Source organism: Oculina patagonica, chromosome 14 (genome assembly GCF_052425735.1).
Source record: "Oculina patagonica isolate OP01 chromosome 14, crgOcupat, whole genome shotgun sequence".
In the NCBI taxonomy this organism is placed as follows: domain Eukaryota; kingdom Metazoa; phylum Cnidaria; class Anthozoa; order Scleractinia; family Oculinidae; genus Oculina; species Oculina patagonica.
In genome coordinates, this window is record NC_135771.1 from 5,714,234 (window position 1) to 5,730,867 (window position 16,634).

The 16,634-nt window shown below is 39.0% G+C and overlaps 2 protein-coding genes across 2 annotated transcripts in view; both read right to left on the reverse strand.

Annotated features, from left to right (window-relative positions):
• Nucleotides 1–8,371, reverse strand: LOC144639085 (uncharacterized). The gene is made up of 7 exons (XM_078498343.1): nucleotides 8,301–8,371; nucleotides 6,638–6,779; nucleotides 5,479–5,682; nucleotides 1,878–1,950; nucleotides 1,664–1,693; nucleotides 763–890; nucleotides 1–121 (listed from the first exon to the last, which is right to left on the reverse strand). The coding sequence occupies exons 1-6, from the start codon at nucleotides 8,369–8,371 to the stop codon at nucleotides 778–780; spliced, it is 633 nt and encodes a 210-aa protein (XP_078354469.1). The 3' UTR covers nucleotides 1–121; nucleotides 763–777.
• The window catches only part of LOC144638142 (protein Hook homolog), a 22,379-nt gene continuing 13,447 nt past the window's right edge, over nucleotides 7,703–16,634 (reverse strand). The window contains exons 21-30 of the mRNA XM_078497336.1: nucleotides 16,536–16,608; nucleotides 15,865–15,932; nucleotides 14,956–15,075; nucleotides 14,230–14,312; nucleotides 13,888–13,988; nucleotides 13,236–13,283; nucleotides 12,997–13,053; nucleotides 11,792–11,863; nucleotides 11,156–11,298; nucleotides 7,703–9,744 (exon numbers count right to left, since the gene is read on the reverse strand). Coding sequence (XP_078353462.1) covers nucleotides 9,735–9,744; nucleotides 11,156–11,298; nucleotides 11,792–11,863; nucleotides 12,997–13,053; nucleotides 13,236–13,283; nucleotides 13,888–13,988; nucleotides 14,230–14,312; nucleotides 14,956–15,075; nucleotides 15,865–15,932; nucleotides 16,536–16,608 — 775 coding nt within the window. The 3' untranslated portion in view covers nucleotides 7,703–9,734. The remainder of the gene's footprint in view (nucleotides 9,745–11,155; nucleotides 11,299–11,791; nucleotides 11,864–12,996; nucleotides 13,054–13,235; nucleotides 13,284–13,887; nucleotides 13,989–14,229; nucleotides 14,313–14,955; nucleotides 15,076–15,864; nucleotides 15,933–16,535; nucleotides 16,609–16,634) is intronic.

Genomic DNA, 16,634 nt, shown 5'->3' on the forward strand with positions numbered 1-16,634 from the left:
TTTTCTTTTCAGGCTACTTTATTGTCATTAACAACAGTAAAGAGTAATCCTGCTTTTGCAGTTTATTCACTTCGAATAATCCCCTTTCTATGTTAACGGTACGGTCCCCCAAATTACAGTTCTGAAAAGAGAAAGAAAGAAAGAAAACTGTTAGTTTGCATATCGGAAAGTGAATATAAAAAAAGGCTAAGACTAGATACTAAAAGCATATTAAATCGATATTAAGGTAAAACAAAACTTATTTTCACTCCAGTTATAAAGGTTATTCAACGTACAACTCACTTTACATCCTTTCTTGGCATGCAGAATAAAATAGTATAGTTTTAACACTGAAAACGAGGATGAACAACGCAGATTATATTTAAAAATGAATTTGAAACAACCACACCTAAGTCAGCGAAACGAGATTGTTATAACTCCTGAAAATTTTCGACAAGCAGCTCCTTAGTCCTCCCCTCCTTCTTCGTCCCTTTCCCCTCCGATCCCTCCCTGCGGATAAATAGTAGCCCGCGGAGCTATGATAGGTTGGGTCGGGCTTCTAGTTCCTTTTTTGCTCCAATGGCTCTTCTGTATTGCTAGGTGGAGTACTTTGTTTTGTTATGCTTGGCTGTACTGTGCTTTGCTTTATTTAATTCATTTTTGTTCCAACCAGATTTGTAAACACAACCTAGGTAGCACTTAGATCTTTTATCATCTTTTGAAACTTGCAAATATAGCAAATGTAAATTATGTATTTTAAAAAGAAAAAGATGTGTACTTTACATCACTTATTCGGTTTCATTGCTCACAGCTACTGGGACAGTACACGACTTTGTTTCGGCAGTAGCACTGGTTGCAGTTACCAATCTTCCATTGTGCATTTTCCATGTCCGGACAAACGCCTGCTTCCACTAAAACAGAGAAATAGATCGATTCTATTTACTTCACAGTACAACCATTTTGCTGCCACACTTGGAATTCAGTCCACATTCGTGGAAAAGCATATGTGCGTCGTTGTTCTGAGGGGGGAGGGGGGGGGGGGGCAACCCCTTGTCACTGTCAGACCTCGAGTCTCAAAGGTAATATTTCTTTTGACAATAGTTGCACACATTCCGGGTTATGAGAAGGGGTATAGTGCCGTCAATCTTTTTCCCAGGGCTTATCGCTTAAAGATTCTTTGGCTGACGCTTATCAGAAATTGAAAATCGAACATTTATACACTTTTAGACTACTTTTTAAGGTCCAAACCACTACATCCTAACCAAGGGTAGAATGATAACTAATAAGTTTGCGAAAAGGCCGTTTTAATTTCTTGTCTGTACCATGGAAAGTTAAACGTAACGGGTATTCAATTTTAATGGTCCACATCTTTCGTTTAGCTGGACGCGCTCGCCGCCCGCAACCGAAACCTTATCTAAGGAGCACACTGCCAAATAGGAAAAGGTTACCCGACCTTCCTTATTTTACTGATTACCTCAAAGACCATACCCGGGACTATATGGCCCACACGGGAGTATTCCTCCTGGGCCACACACACTGTTCAACAATTCCAAAGAAACATCTCCCGTTAGAAAAATAAATTCGGTATACTCTGTTTAAGAAGAAACGTTCCCGTTCAGTCCAAATGAGGAAGTACACCACCCCTCATCCCCCCGGGTTATGGTGATGTTTTAAGGTCACTCACCTTCCTCCCCCAGAGGAGCTCCGTTTGAACCTATAAAATAATACATAACAAATTAAACTCAAACGCATGGTTTCTGCCCACACCAAACGATCATTGTGTAGAAAAAAAAAAGATGGAAGTAAATTAAAATGAACATAAGCTACTCTTAAACAACAAACCCAGAGGTATAATAGCCATTTATTCCCCGGGGATTTCAGTTGGAAATTATACTTACTGTTCATTAAACTTGCGAAAAGAAGAATGCCACAAATAAATAGTAGGGTTCTCATGTTGAAGGACTGTTTAGACTGTGAAAGAGAAACAGCAATGTATAAGTTTAGCACACGACCCCACAAGCTTTGTGCTTAAAATGTGATCGTGTTTAAATTAAGGATATGATGATGATTGGATGATGATGATGATGAACATATTGTTTATAAAACACGAGGTGTGAGAAGTATAAGAACAATTTTATCACTTATGAAGAAATGATGATAAGAAAAGAGTTAAGTTTAAACGAAAAAGAGAGAAGAAAAGAGCTTAGTTATATAGTACTTGTTTCACGAAGTTAACTGCATGAATAATGACGCTCGCATTTTCTCGCTAAGCTCAAAACTTTTAGGGGGGTCTGGGAGAATACCTGCTGTAAAACACGTTTTTCGACTTTTTCGTAACTTATTTCTTGAAAAAAAAATCAATCTTGTTCTTTACTGGGAGTTATTTCCCTAACTAAACGTACTTTTTTTAAAATTTTGGGTTAAAATCTGGATAAGGCAAGCGCCTCGTCTTGCCTCTTGCTAGCTACGGCCCTGCTTTTAAGAGTAAGCAGTCGTACGTAATCGTAATTAAAATCCCCGGGGGGGTACTCCCTATAATGGCCTATACGGGGAGGCTCCGCCCGAAAGGGGTACCTTTTTCAGGCTCCAGGTAAATAAAAGGGTAGGGATTTCACAAATTGTGGGTAGGGAAATCGTTCATAATGATATTTTAAAAGGCCTTTACATTAAATATTTCGAGCAGACGCAACTTTTGGATGTATCGTCTTAATTTATTAAGCGCTTCATAAAAATGACAAGAAAACATCCCGTTTTAGGTAAATGTGATGTCGTGTAGGTATATGAAATTGGTGCCTTTTTGCAATAAAAGGTATAAAAAAGGGGTACCTTTTCTATCAAAATGGTATATAAAAGGGTAAGGGGTTGGATCTTCGGGCGGAGCCTCCCCGTACAAAACTTTTCCGAGTACCCCCCCCCCCCCCCCCCGAGTTAAAATCAACGAAATAACACTGAAAAAGAAAGGGAAATAATCAACCAACCAAAACTCAAAAAGTGGTTTGGGTCTCGACTCTAAATGGCCGAAATGGTAACAGTTACGTTTTGATTGATAATAGCACGTTGTGAACTCAAAGCTAGCGATTCAGGGGAGATATGTTAGTTGAAAACGCGAACTACTGGTAAAAAATAGTACAAAATACCCTTGTCAAAGACACTCGTTTGACAGCGTTGATTGTTAGGGACCGGTCATTATTTATGTAGAGGGGGGGAGGGAAAAAAAGAAGGGGGGGTCAAGGCTATTTCAGAGTGGCAAGAGGGGGGGCTAAAAATTTTTATAAAGAAGTTTAGGGGGGATAAGCAGTTTGAGGTGGGTAAAACAGTTAAATAGAACAGTGCAAACACCATATGTGAAACAGTGAGATGCTAAATTGTACAATTTTATGCTATTTCTATTGTTTTCTTTTGTTTAAACTCCACTATTATGTACAACTTTAGTGATTTGTATTTTACAGAAATACTGTTTTCACTCTAAACTCCATTGTTATCTTAAAATTAATTTTAGTTAATAAAGAAACCAGACCTTTATAATCTGCTTTAATATCTGGTTTGACTGAAATTATTTTCTTTTTACAAAATGATTATCACTGCAATAGCCCAAGAAGTAATAAAACATGATATTTATGACAACAAGAATTCAAAGTAATCCCTTTACAACTTTAGGAAAATCATTGGAAAGGAATTATATTTTGCATGGATATTACATTTGTGTTCACCATGAGAGCATAATTATTTGTAAAAACTACCACTTTTCCAAAGTTAAGGAGTTAATAATAGAGGTATGTTTACTATACACATAACTCATCCAAAAATTTGCCGTATTGCTGGACAAGTATCCATAGCAAAGAAGCATTGGTTGACTAAGTGTTGATTCAGCCTTTTTGCATTAGAACAAGTGTACGTGCAATTAAGATTGTATGTAACATGCATTTAATAATAAATTACTTGAGGCATATAAAGGGAGATATGAGGTGGGGGGGGGGGGTCATCACGTAAATATTGAATAAAGAAGGGGGGGTCACTTGCTACTTACATGGCCTGGAGGGGGGGCCTTACAGAAATTCTGATCTTTCCAACATATTTTTCCCTCCCCCCCTCTACATAAATAATGACCGGTCCCTTATTTCTCTTTTAACTTGTAGCCAGCCCGGAAACAGACAATGTTTCGTCGCTCTATTGTTATTAAAAGCGTGTTTAACGTGGTGAGGAACAATTATTGTACCACATGACTTGTCAGGAACTTGTGCAATGTTTTGTTAAATCAAACACGTTTACATAGCATAGTGTTTACCTTATTTTTTCAATTATCTTTTTCGTCAATAAAACACATAATTTCCTAAAACAACTTGGTAGGCCGATTAAATTAAAGAAGATCTTATAATGCCCGATGTTTTTCATTATCTTCTAAGATATATTAGACTCTTTTCATGAGGCAAAAATGATATCATTGTTGTGGGAATTTTTTAAATTTGTCACATGATCAAATATTAAATCGCTTAAATTTACCGAAGAAATGGAGTAACAATTGTTTCTCAAAAATAATCACATCAACAGCACACTAAACAATGAAATTTCGACAATCTTTTCCACGTAGTTTGAGTAAAGAAATCTAGTTTAAAATCAACTATTGCTAGAAAAGTAAAGATTTTTTTGATAAAAAAAGAGTAAATTCGATCAGAAATCCTTATCCAAATAATCATAACGAAACTTTGATAGGTTGGCTGGGAAATATTCAGCAACAAAACACCATCCGATGGTTAATTATTTCCAAATTTGCAACATTTTTAAGACCGTCCTAAGTTGTGAGTGGTTGTGAAAAAATTTAAATCTCCATTAACGTCAAAAATTCACCGAGATTTTTCGTCAAGAAACAGTAAATCGATTAAAACAGAATTATAGTCAGTTACACATAGGTAGTTTCTTGACCGGTTTTCAAAATATTTTTTTGCTTAGAAGATTTTTGTCGAGAATATGTTAATAAAAAACCGCGGTACTATCTCTTGTGTATAATAAAAATCTGCAATATCACAGCGACAAACCGATGAGTGGTGCCGGATCTCTGGTAACTTGGTTAAAACGGAAAATATAGACGGCAAACTGATCCTGACAACATAGGCGGTCAAAAATAAGCAAAATGGATAAAACAACTAAAATGTATTGAATAAAATTTATCCCGGCTGTAGCCTTTCCCAGCTCCTGAGGAAGGTTTGTATTGATAACCAAAATATAGGGCAAAGTTTTTTCAATACGTTTTAGTTGTTTTATCCATATGCATTTTGCTTATTTTCGACCGCTCAAGCCTTCAGGATCAGTTTACCATCTACATTTTCCGTTTCTTGTGTATAGAACAGCGCAACATCGAATTAAATTAAAGGTGAAGACATTTTCAGCCATCGCTATCTTCAATCTTTTCGTCTTCCTTGTCTTATTAAAACAACCCCTTCACTTTTTTAACAAGTTAAAATCTCTCTCTAAAAAGTAAAAAAAAAAAGTTAAAAAGCCTACCAGATTTCGGCGTGTTTTCTGCAGTTGTTCGTCGCCAAATGCGAGAATGACTGAGTTACGTTTATTTTTCTTATGAAACTTACCTGTTAAAAACCGGACGGCCAAATTGTATTTGAAGTTCTCGCGCAGCTGAGCAATCGATCGCACACGCTCCTTTATAACCAATCCTTTTATTTGTCGTCGATTATAAAGAGAATCATTGTGCTATTATGGGCAGATTAAAAAACGTTGTCAAAAAAGCAATAATACCAAATCGAACAAATGAAATTTAAGTCAATTATTATCTCAGAAGATCCAATCTAAAACCAATAATTAGCAGAAAAAAATTAGACAGAACGCTCATTTTTAATCGGATTTGTGTATTTGGGCTTGGAAAGTTTACTTTTCCCGGGCAGATTGTGTGCATTCAAAGGAATCAATACGTATATTATGTTTTCATTTCCTGTAACAAAAAACTAATTTTCCGAGAGCATCGCAAACAGAATATTAGAAGTTTTTACTTTGTTTCCTCGTTGCGTTTCGACGGGAATCACGTTTAGGGGTTTGAGAGCGTTTTTTGTTGCCTTTTGCGATTGCATTCAATATACCATATTGGCATTTTACTATGCTACGCCTGTCAAATATTGGGAAAATTCAGGCTGTAATAATAATATCTGTTCTTTCCAAAGTTATCGAGTATAGGCCAAATTCAATTAATCTTTTCCAAGGACCGAAATCCGATATAAAAAACCGCGAAAACAAACTGATTTTTGATTCAGTTTTCAAATATTAAGAATTTCTTCTAGTTAGTTCTGGCCGAACCAACAAAAAAACATTTTAGCAGATAGTTTATCACAGAAAAAAGTTCTTTATACAAAATGAGCTACATGATTGCCACAGACATCGGTTTTGAAACTTCCCTGACTTTCCCCTGATAAAAATACACTTTCCCTGACCAAATAAATACAAAACTTTTGTATGAATATCAGATATTGTAGCGGCCTCCACTTCCAAAAGAAAACACATTGCTGAGATCACATTGACCTGAAATATTTCTTCCAACCATCAATGGTATTAAATCAGCAGTGTTATAATAATTTCATTTTTCCCTGACTTTTCTTAAAATTAAAACGCTAATTTTCCCTGACACAAAATTAAATTTCCCTGACTTTTCCCTGACCTTCAAGAATTGTTCTTTCCCTGACCATTTCCTGACCCGTGGCAACCCTGAGCTAGCATCGGAATTGAGAAGCTGAGTTGCGGAGCAACAAGCCCGCCCCAGCACTTGTACTATTTCTCCTTCTGTTATTAGGGAACCATACCTAGTAGAGCAAAACTGAAGACAACATTGAGAGGGAAGCGGGATGTTTCAACAAAATGTAACGGGACTTGAAGAGCATTGGTTACATCAGTGACTGGAAGCAAATTGCAAAGATTTTAGCGACAAGGATATAGAATAAATAGCGCAGCCGAACCAGACCCGCGGAATTCAAGAATAATAGTCAGCATGGAAATGTTTTGTACAGGAACAGCTTTGAAATCTTTCATTCTCACCTACAGTTCTCCTAAGAATATTAATGCGTTGTTGCCTTAATTACTAACTTCAAAAGAAATGTGTGGGAATAAGTAAAGAAAATTTATATTTGGAACTCGGAACGGAGCAGAAAGGGTTAACGCAGTAACATATCAGTCCCTTTAAGTCACAAACTTGGGGCGCTTCCCATTTGTCAGAACTGGCCGAGAGGTGTGGTACACTCGAGAACAGAATTCCGTTGTTAGTCAGATTTGTCCTGTCAAAACAGTCAATGCAAAAATATTATGCACTCCCGTCGTGGATTTGTGGGAAAATCTCGTGGTAAAGTATTTCACATTCAAAACTACCAGGCCAGCCGGTCAGTTCTGTCTAATGGAAAGCGCTCTTAGAATTGTCTACACTTCCAATAATGTTCTGGCGGAAGAAGGCAAGTTTCTTATTCAGGCCAATTAATTTTTGCCTTGGCTGCTTTACGACCCTTTACCCATGCCACTTGCCCTTGAACGAAACACCTCACGGCGCCTTAATTCGCGCTGAATCTATTTATCTACCGATGTTTACGGTACTCTTTCGATGATATAGCACAGCAATCTGATCCTGTCCCAAACTCGGAAACACACCCCTTTTCTCACACCGGGCAGCCTTACACTGTCCCTTGTAAATTTTATCTTGTAGATAAATGTATGGCAAAATAAAAACGAAACTACCAAATACTTGGTACATATTTCATTTACTGGTCTTTGGGATATTTGACTCATTTACAAAAATAATGTTTTACAATGCTAGTATGCCTTATAAGAAGCCGTTTATGTAAGTTCAAAGAGGACCCCTCGATTATTCACACTAAACAAGGAATCGAGTACTTGATATGCTAACTTAGAACTATATGCAAATGCTTTAAAGGGCTTGTCTCAGGTTTCGAGAAATATGAGAGAGAGAGAGCTGTTAAGGAAAATTTCCTAATAAATACAATAATGTGTCCTAACGTTTACTTGAAAACGATTTGATTTGACTTTTTTTGGGTTCAACATCGTTTTCCGCAAAATCAAACTGACATTTTCCTGCAACAGAACCCGTTATTAAGTTCATGGTTGCCACCAATGGAAGAAAACAAAACTTTCCTGAAATTGTACTGACCGTGAAACAGTTTTACTAGCCATAAGACTTTAATGTTTGCTTTTTTGCTTTGGGGACGACAATTTTCATTGATCCTAATTAGACGGTCGTTATTCACTACGCCCAAATTATAAACTACAGTAGCAATCTAACAGTTTTTTGACTATGGCAAGAAATTTAGAATTTTCCTAACCAGTTTAAACTCCCTGACTTATTCCGTGCGCTGAATTTTTTCCTGACTTTTCCATGACCCGTGGCAACCATGCTTAAAACAAAGGCAGAATTAGGAAAAGAAAATTTAATTTTACATTTCATTTTCAAATCATTCAAAACAAAAGCTACAATCGTAACTATTAAGGAAGCCCTCGGTAATCGATTTCTTCTAGTTGAGAAAAAAACCCTGTTTCATTCACAATTTACTTTCCAAAGAGGGTTTGATTTTAATATTTTTCGGGAATACACTTTTAAACAAAGAGGTCCAAGGGCATAAGAAATAATAATTTATATTAAAGATAAATATTGACTATACAAAAAATGTCATTAAAACTTATTCCCGAAACTTTTACAAATTTGATATTGGGGTTTACGCTTACACAACCACAAAAACTACGCGCGGAATACGAGGAATTAACACTATTGAAGTACATGACTACGGCTTAAGAGTTAACTTTAAAGAGAGCCCGTCGAAACGAGGAAAATATTGAGATAACAAAACCCAACACGACTTCGGTAAAATACTGTAAAATCCCGATTTCTTAAAACCTTGCTTCCCCGAACCTCCGTAGAACTGAAACCCAAGTAGTTTCTCTTCGATTTGCTTCACTCCGTTTTACCTCCGATTTTTCAAACTCCCGATTTTCTCGAACAGATTTTCGTTTCCCCAAGAGGTCCGAGATATCGGGATAAGGCCCCTTTTGTAGGGCTTGTCTTGGGTTTCACATCATTACTTATGTTAAGAGAGATTTACCATAGGGTATTTTTGTATGCAGCTAAACATTTTCAGATGCAGTACTCCTTCCAAAGAAACCCTAGCTCAAAATTTCCCACGTCACATTCCCTACTCGTTCAAATTTAACGGTCTCTTTGGGCGTTACACTTATACATACAATAAATCCGTGGCTTATTATCAGTGCCGTTCCACGCCACGATTTGATTATTCGCTACTCTCGGTTTGATTAGCTATTCTTTGCCTTGAGCAAACTCAAAGCAGATAAACACACGCGCTTCCTTCTCGAATTCATTACATTTTATTAGATTCTTGTCTCTGTTATCGGAAAAAAATAAATAATCGGGAACTCAAAGGACATTCTAAGCCAAACCTGGATAAAACATGGCAACTCCGTGTTACCTAGAAACAGTTTTTGACGCCTTGATTGAAAAGTAAATTCGGCCAACTAGAATTTTAGAAAATGTGTTATAAAAGCAACGAGAATTTTGCATTTGATCGTAGGAGGTCATTTTTTGAGGTTTTGTACTTTCTCCGACGTCCCGATTTTTTTCCTGCCATTTTTGAGACAAAGAATCTAATAGGTAGGTTACAGTATTAATTTATCAGCTAGATTCTCGTTAATATAATTTTTTACAAGGATGAGAAGAAACTGCGAGAAATTCCATTGATCATACTATGTTATGTGTCCCTGCAAAATAACAACAATAGCAGAAGTCAGTACAAAAACTCTTTTGCTAACTTAGGTATTCTACAAAGAAAAAAAATGAATTAAACCTGAGCTACAATACTGGACAAAAGTTCTTGAGGCAAATCCTTTTGAGCTGAGAAGTTAACGCTCAATTTTCCAAGCAAGCCCCCCCCCCCCCCCCTTAAAAAATATTGTCCCACGGTTGGATGGATAGACATCAACATTACAATGGGGGTGGGGAGAGGGGGAAGTTAAGGGGAGACAATGTCAATTTTTCGTCGAAACGGTTTTGTTTAAGATTGTAGCTAGGCCAGGCATGAGAAGTTACTGAGAGCTCTCAAGTCTGTCCATCCAGAAAATGATTCTTAATAAATAAGATCTCTTATCAATCTACATGTAAGAGAGTATAAGAAAGCGTAGCTTAAGCGTTACGTTTCACGATTGGACAGCCTCAAGTTAAAGGTGTTTTCCATATAATCGTTGCAGTGCCTATTTTTTCGCTCGCTTGTCTTGCCATAACGGCAACAAATAGACTGATTATTACCAGAAACCCATAAGGGTTGAAACGTGTAACTCCCTATGATTCGCACTGTACAAAGCGTGTGCACATTCGTTTACACTACGTACCATATTTGGAAAATCACGAGAAACATTTAACCAATAATAATTTTACTATATTTGGATTAAATTCACAGCGCGCGCTAGCTCGCGCTCGATGGCGTAATCTTGTTTTTGAACAAGCTTGGTTGAATAAAGTTAAATTTGGTTAAATTCACGTGTTTCATCTTCTTGAGGTAGTCTGGAGAACTTCGCTTCGATACACTTTATGTATTTCTTTAGTTTCTGTAAGAAATTTACGGCGTTTAGGTCAAAATTCAAGCAACTTACCGCAAAACCAAAAATTATGTTGCGTGTGTCATTACTTGTACAGTGGAACCCCGATATAACGATCTTCGATATAACGATATTCCCGATATAACGATGAATATGTTATGTCCCGGCAATAGTAAAATGTATGGAACGGAACCCCGATATAACGATTCCTCGATATAACGATTAATTTTACTGCCCCCTTGGCATATCGTTATATCGGGGTTCCACTGTATAAAACATTCGCGTACAAATTCTTCGTGTTTCCAAATATGGTACTTAGCAAAATGAATATTCAAACGCTGTGTGCGCGCGTTACACGTTTCAACCCTTATGGGTTTCTGTTATTACTCAATCGCTTGAGACCAAACCCCGAATAGCATTCAATCTCTGTCCAGTCTTCGACATAACTAGCGATTGCCCGCTATCATATGGAAACATCCGCTACCATAACTAAAACAGTCTCGGTTACCAAGCAATTAAACTGACCATTAATAGATCTACAGCAGGCTCAGATTGTTTTAACATATACAGAACTGACCTAGAAGAGACGGCATTCGCCTGTTGTGTTCTATTCGGTGTTGAGCGACGACTAGAAGCTTGTCTTTGTCGAGCTAAGAAGGACATTCCCCCTGTGTTCCCTGATAACCTCTCCTCGGCAGCTTTCCTGTGAAGCTGCATGCCCTGGAAAACAACACACAGAGCTCGTGACAACATCGATACCTTTCTTGTACCCTTTCGTTACACAACTCAGGGGTGCCGTCCACGAAAAAAAAAACAAAGATTTCTTGAAAACATTTTTTGTATGTATGCAAAAAATAAAAGTCTGCATTCAAGCCAAGTGGCCCATCAGGCCGGAGCTTACTAAGAGTATTTCTACACTCCCCTGGATGGGCTGCTAGTTCATCGCAGGGTTACTCCCAGCATTAAATTCGCCGATACCCATTTACACACCTGGGTGGAGAGAGGCACAGTGAGAGTAAAGTGTCTTGCCCAAGAACAACGCAATGACCCAAAAGGTCTCGATCCAGAGTCCAGGTACCGCGTCTCCCCTAAGGATAAGGCTACCGCGTCTCCCACTTCAAAAAGACTGATAAGATAGCCAATCCACGCTTTAAATTTGCTCTAGAGTCTTTTGTTCAACAAAATCAAGTCAAACACATGAAGGAATACTTACCATTTCATACCAAGCACTAACTATTAGTTTCTCTTCCCTTTCTCTTGTTATCTTCATCTTCTCGTGATCTCGCTATAAAGAAACAAAGCAGCGATGGTTAAGCAAAATGAAACGCATTAAGTATTGTTTAGGAAGGTTTAAACTAGCCTGCTAAAGTCTCACAGATTATTGCGAAACGGGCAAAGTGAACGCGCCAACGAGAGAAATGTAAATCGGGGTGAAAAAAGGGGTGGGCGCGTCAAATGTGGATACAGTCGAAGCTCTCGTAAGCGGACACCCTCGGGACGCTAAAAAAGTGTCCGTAACTGGACAGGGCTGTGCTCTAAGGGTGCCTGGGTGCCTCAGGCGACTAACTTTTGTCTTTGGGCGACCAGATAATCTTATGTCTTTCATATAAGCTTCATGCTGGGTACCCTGGATCTCATAGTTTGGAACCTTTGGGCTCCTTGTAATTTTTCTTAGAGCACAGTCTTGCTGGAGCTGGCCGCTTACGAGAATGGTTCTCGTACGCGGCCAGTAGAGGTGTAGGGGATAGATGGCCGCTTACGGGAGCTTGCCCATCTAACAATAACTGAGCGGACGTGGATGACGACAAAACAAGCACTGAAATATGGTACTGTAATTATTGTTAAATCATTGTGACGAACGGCGATGAGAAGTTGATTGATAAAAACAAAAAAACAGAAGTTTTTGTAGGATTTTCTTCGGGGTGTCCGCTTATGGGAGCTTAAAAACAAAGAAAAAGTCTAAGTCGTAATCTCTGAAAGTGTCCGCGGCCGCATACGGGAATGTCCGCTTACGAGAATGTAAAAATACAGAGTTTGTATCGGAGTTAAAACGGGGTTTCAAACAAGGCGGCCGTAAGTAGAGCTGTCTGCTTACGAGAGTGTCCGTTAAGAGAGCTTTGACTGTAGTTAGATTCACCATGTCAGATCGAAGTAGGGACACCTATAAGGAACCGTAACGACTGTTCCAACCAAGTGCGCGTGCTCACGACCATCACGTGTCACGCCAATCTCGTTCCCAGAGCCTCCGTTTCTACTGATCAGCGACAGGGAGGAGCAAGGGCTCTGGAAACCAGATTGATTCCAAAGTAGGAAGCCGTACTAGTTCTCGTATTTCGATATGAAGGTTCCATTTTTGCCTTTTCACCATCAAATACATAACTAGCGCTTCCATGATGAGTAACAGTACAGACCACTTACCTCTAAATGTTCAATAATTTTGTCCTTTTCCTGGACTTGATTTTTAAGCAATTGAACCTAGAAGAAAACAAAGGGGAAAAATAAATCTTAGTCTACCTGTGTTAGAATTTATCAGCGAGAGTGCTGCTTAAAGCAAGCGGGGTTAGAGAAATCGTTGGTGTACCCTCTCAAGCAAATAAAACAGTACAATATCACAGACCTCGAAAGGAAAGACACAAAATAAAGAAATAAATAATCACCTCAGGTTGTGATCCAGTGTTTTGCTTTGGATCCAATGTTTTTATAACCTAAAGTGCAAGAAAACAACTTCAAGATAGGGCTCACCAGTCGGCCGAAGGCTTTAACCTTATACAAGAACATCAGACATTTTTTATACTAGTAACTACCTTATTATAGGAAATTAACGATACATGTTATGACGCGAATTTCAAAAATTCGCGTTCATTTTATTACACGTAAATTGTGTTCGCGTTGTTAAAATCCTTTGTTATTTAACAATTAGACTACGCCCGTTTTTTGTTTTTTTATTCCTATAAAAAGGTATACCACACAATCTAAGGAGGATATAAAGTGTATTATTATAATGTGAAGACCTAACCTAACCATCCCCACGATCCCCACCCCAAACCTCAACGCAAACCATTGAACGAACGAACGAACGAGCGCACGCACGCACGCACGAACGAACGAACGAACGAACGAACGAACGAACGAACGAACGAACGAACGAACGAACGAACGAACGAGCGCACGCACGCACGCACGCACGCACGCACGAACGCACGCACGCACGCACGCACGCACGCACGCACGAACGAACGAACGAACGACAAAAACCTGAAAACTCGGCGCATTATTATGTGAAGAAACAAACGCCACGCAAAGACTTACACTCTTAGCTTTCTCCAAGTATTTTTTGTAGCGATCTTCCATGACCTTCATCTCTTGATCCTTTTTATTCAGAAGTTCTTGAAGCTCATTCACTTTTTCCGCTGAAAAAACACACAGAAAAAATATGTTTCTGCCCAATAACTTTCATTTGAATGGTCACACACTAGCGTTTTATCTACAGACTTAAAAGTTAGAACCACCTTGTACAGCATAATAAACAGTACCACATGAAAGTACTGCTCAGTGGCTTTCATTTGAATGGTCACACAGTAGGATTTTATCCACAGACTTTTAGTTGGAATTACCTTGTACATAACACATTATCATTTTTTATTCTCTTACCACTGCTAGACACTTTTGGCTCTAAACTGTCAATGTATGCTTTCTTTTTCTGCAATTCATCGCTTGCCACTTTAAGTTTGTCCCTGCAAGAGTAAAATATTGTTACAATTGCGTGTACAACTAAGTCAAATTCTCCTGTAAAAGTCTTAAGACAAATGTATGGGAAACTAGCTCTACAGTCAACTCTCTCTTCCTGGTTATGTCCTGCCGTTTTTCAGTCATTCTACTGTAATTCTCTGTAAGACGGACACCTCTCTTATAAGGACAACGGACACTTTGAAACTGCCAACGGACAGGCACTTAAAGTTATTTTTTCGTGAATAATACTTCAAAACTTGTTATCGACATATAGCATAGCTGGTCGGCGCCTTTAGAATACCAAATTTACCAAAAACAATCCGCTAAAAAGCATTACTTCTCTGCTTAAACTTGTAGATTTAGTTTTCTACTTACAGTATCACCGTTTGTTATTAACAAACAAGTCAAATCTCTGATATTATCTTTGTTCCACTTTATAGGTTTTGCTAACGTAAGCGACTAAAGCAGACGTGTATTCGTTGTGCATAGCCGTTTAGCTTTATCATCTCAAAATTTCTGGTGTCACATTACCTCGACTCTCTATAAGGCGGACACCTCTATAAGACGGACAGTTGGGGCCGGTCCCGACGGTGTCCGTCTTAGAGAGAGTTGACTGTATAGCAAACATTTAGTTCTAGTGGCACTTACAGATGTTCAGTGTATTTTTTCCCGAGTTCAGTGTCCTTTTCTGGCATGTCATCAGCACTCTTCTGATTCTTGACGTCATCCAGTTCACTTTCAGCTTCCATCAGCTTCTGATTCAATTCTCTGTTTGCAAATGATTTTCAGCAGATGAGTGGAGGGAGACAGGGGGCGGGGGCGGGGGGGGGGAAGGGGGCGGGAAGTGGGGAAGAGAGGGTGGAAAGCCAGATTCCTAAGGTGGCGTGAATCAAGAGAAAACAAATAAAATTTCACAACATTTTGTTACACTTCTCTCCCTTGCGGTCCTCTTTGTGTTGGGAAACAAAAAAAACAAAGAGGAGAAAACAGCTAATAAATGGTGCCAGAGGCGGGACCGCAGGAGTGAAATTATGCAAAGTAGGAGTGAAAGGAGGCGCAATGTGCAGACCCCCCTGTCCCCCTCCACAATTGAGAGTAATTACAATGTAACTTTTGAAAAATAGCAAATTGCGTGCTTCTTTATATCCCCTCATTCAACATCGAAAAGCTCGGAATTGTTACCTTAAAGTAAGCCACAAACTGCCAGAAAATGATTTCAACAGAAGTAGACTGTCTGCTCAGGACTAGCCAGCAAGCTGGTGGTATTGTTGAGATTTAAAGCGTGCACAAGCAAACGACGAAGCCCCGACAACGAGCGGCACAGCCGCAAGAGGCTTAGGAAGGAAGAGTTGAAATTTAACTCCTACTCCCCAAGCCACTCGTGGCTGCGCCGCTCTTGTCGCGGCTTCACCGCTTGTTATGCGCGCTCTAAAACCCAACAATACCACCAGCTATGCAGGCTAGCTCAGGATACAATTTTCAAAAAAACTTGATAAGGGTTTTCGCTATACAATGCATTGAATATTTATTTCACTGCCGAGCTTTGTTCTGACTCACCTATTTTCCTTCTCTAATTGATCTTTCCTTTCGTTAGCATCATTAAGAAGGCTCTGGAGAAGTTGATTCTGATAACAAAGAAAAATAAATCAGTTACAGACTTAATCTTTATCACAACAGGTAAAGGTAAAGTCTGTGTCGAGCCTAGTGGCACATACAGCAGGCCAGAGCTTATCCCGGTTTCTGTAGCAAGAGGCAACTAGGAGTATTTCTATTTCCCCCTGGACGAGAAGCTAGTCCATCGCAGGGTTACACCCCAGCCGGTACCCATTTATACACCTGGGTGGAGTAGGGTTTTCAAAACAAGCCGGCGACTGCTGGAGTTAAGCTGGCTACTTGATCATATGTCAATGGTTGTAAACTCTGGTCATAGCAAATAGCTTGTGACAAATAAGCTGGGCGCCACAGCCGCCTAATCTTCCAGCTTCTCATGCCTACTCCAAAACATTTTGAAACCCCTGTGGAGAGAGGCACTATGAGAGTTAAGTGTTTTGCCCAAGAAAAGAAACACAATAAACCCTGGCCAGGGCTCGAACCCAGACCGCTCGATCAGGAGTCCAGCGCACTAATTATTAGGCCACTACACCTCCCATTTATCATAACTTACAATAGAAGAAAAGCGAATGTTATGATCAAGAAACAAGTCAATAAATGTGAGCCAAGCACAGTACCTGTTCTTCTTGTTCCCCTTGCATCTGTTCTTTAAGTTTCTTATTTTCATGTTCCAGTCGCAGAATGCGCTCTCTGAGATTACAAACAGATTGATACCA

Coding starts and splice junctions, on each gene's coding strand:
- LOC144639085 (XM_078498343.1), bottom strand. CDS start 8,371: ATGGTTGCCACGGGTCATGGAAAAGTCAGGAAAAAATTCAGCGCACGG. Junction 5,683..6,637: donor GGAAAGAACAATTCTTGAAG/GTCAGGGAAAAG, acceptor TGCCCATAATAG/CACAATGATTCTCTTTATAA. Junction 891..1,663: donor AGCTCCTCTGGGGGAGGAAG/GTGAGTGACCTT, acceptor TCTCTGTTTTAG/TGGAAGCAGGCGTTTGTCCG.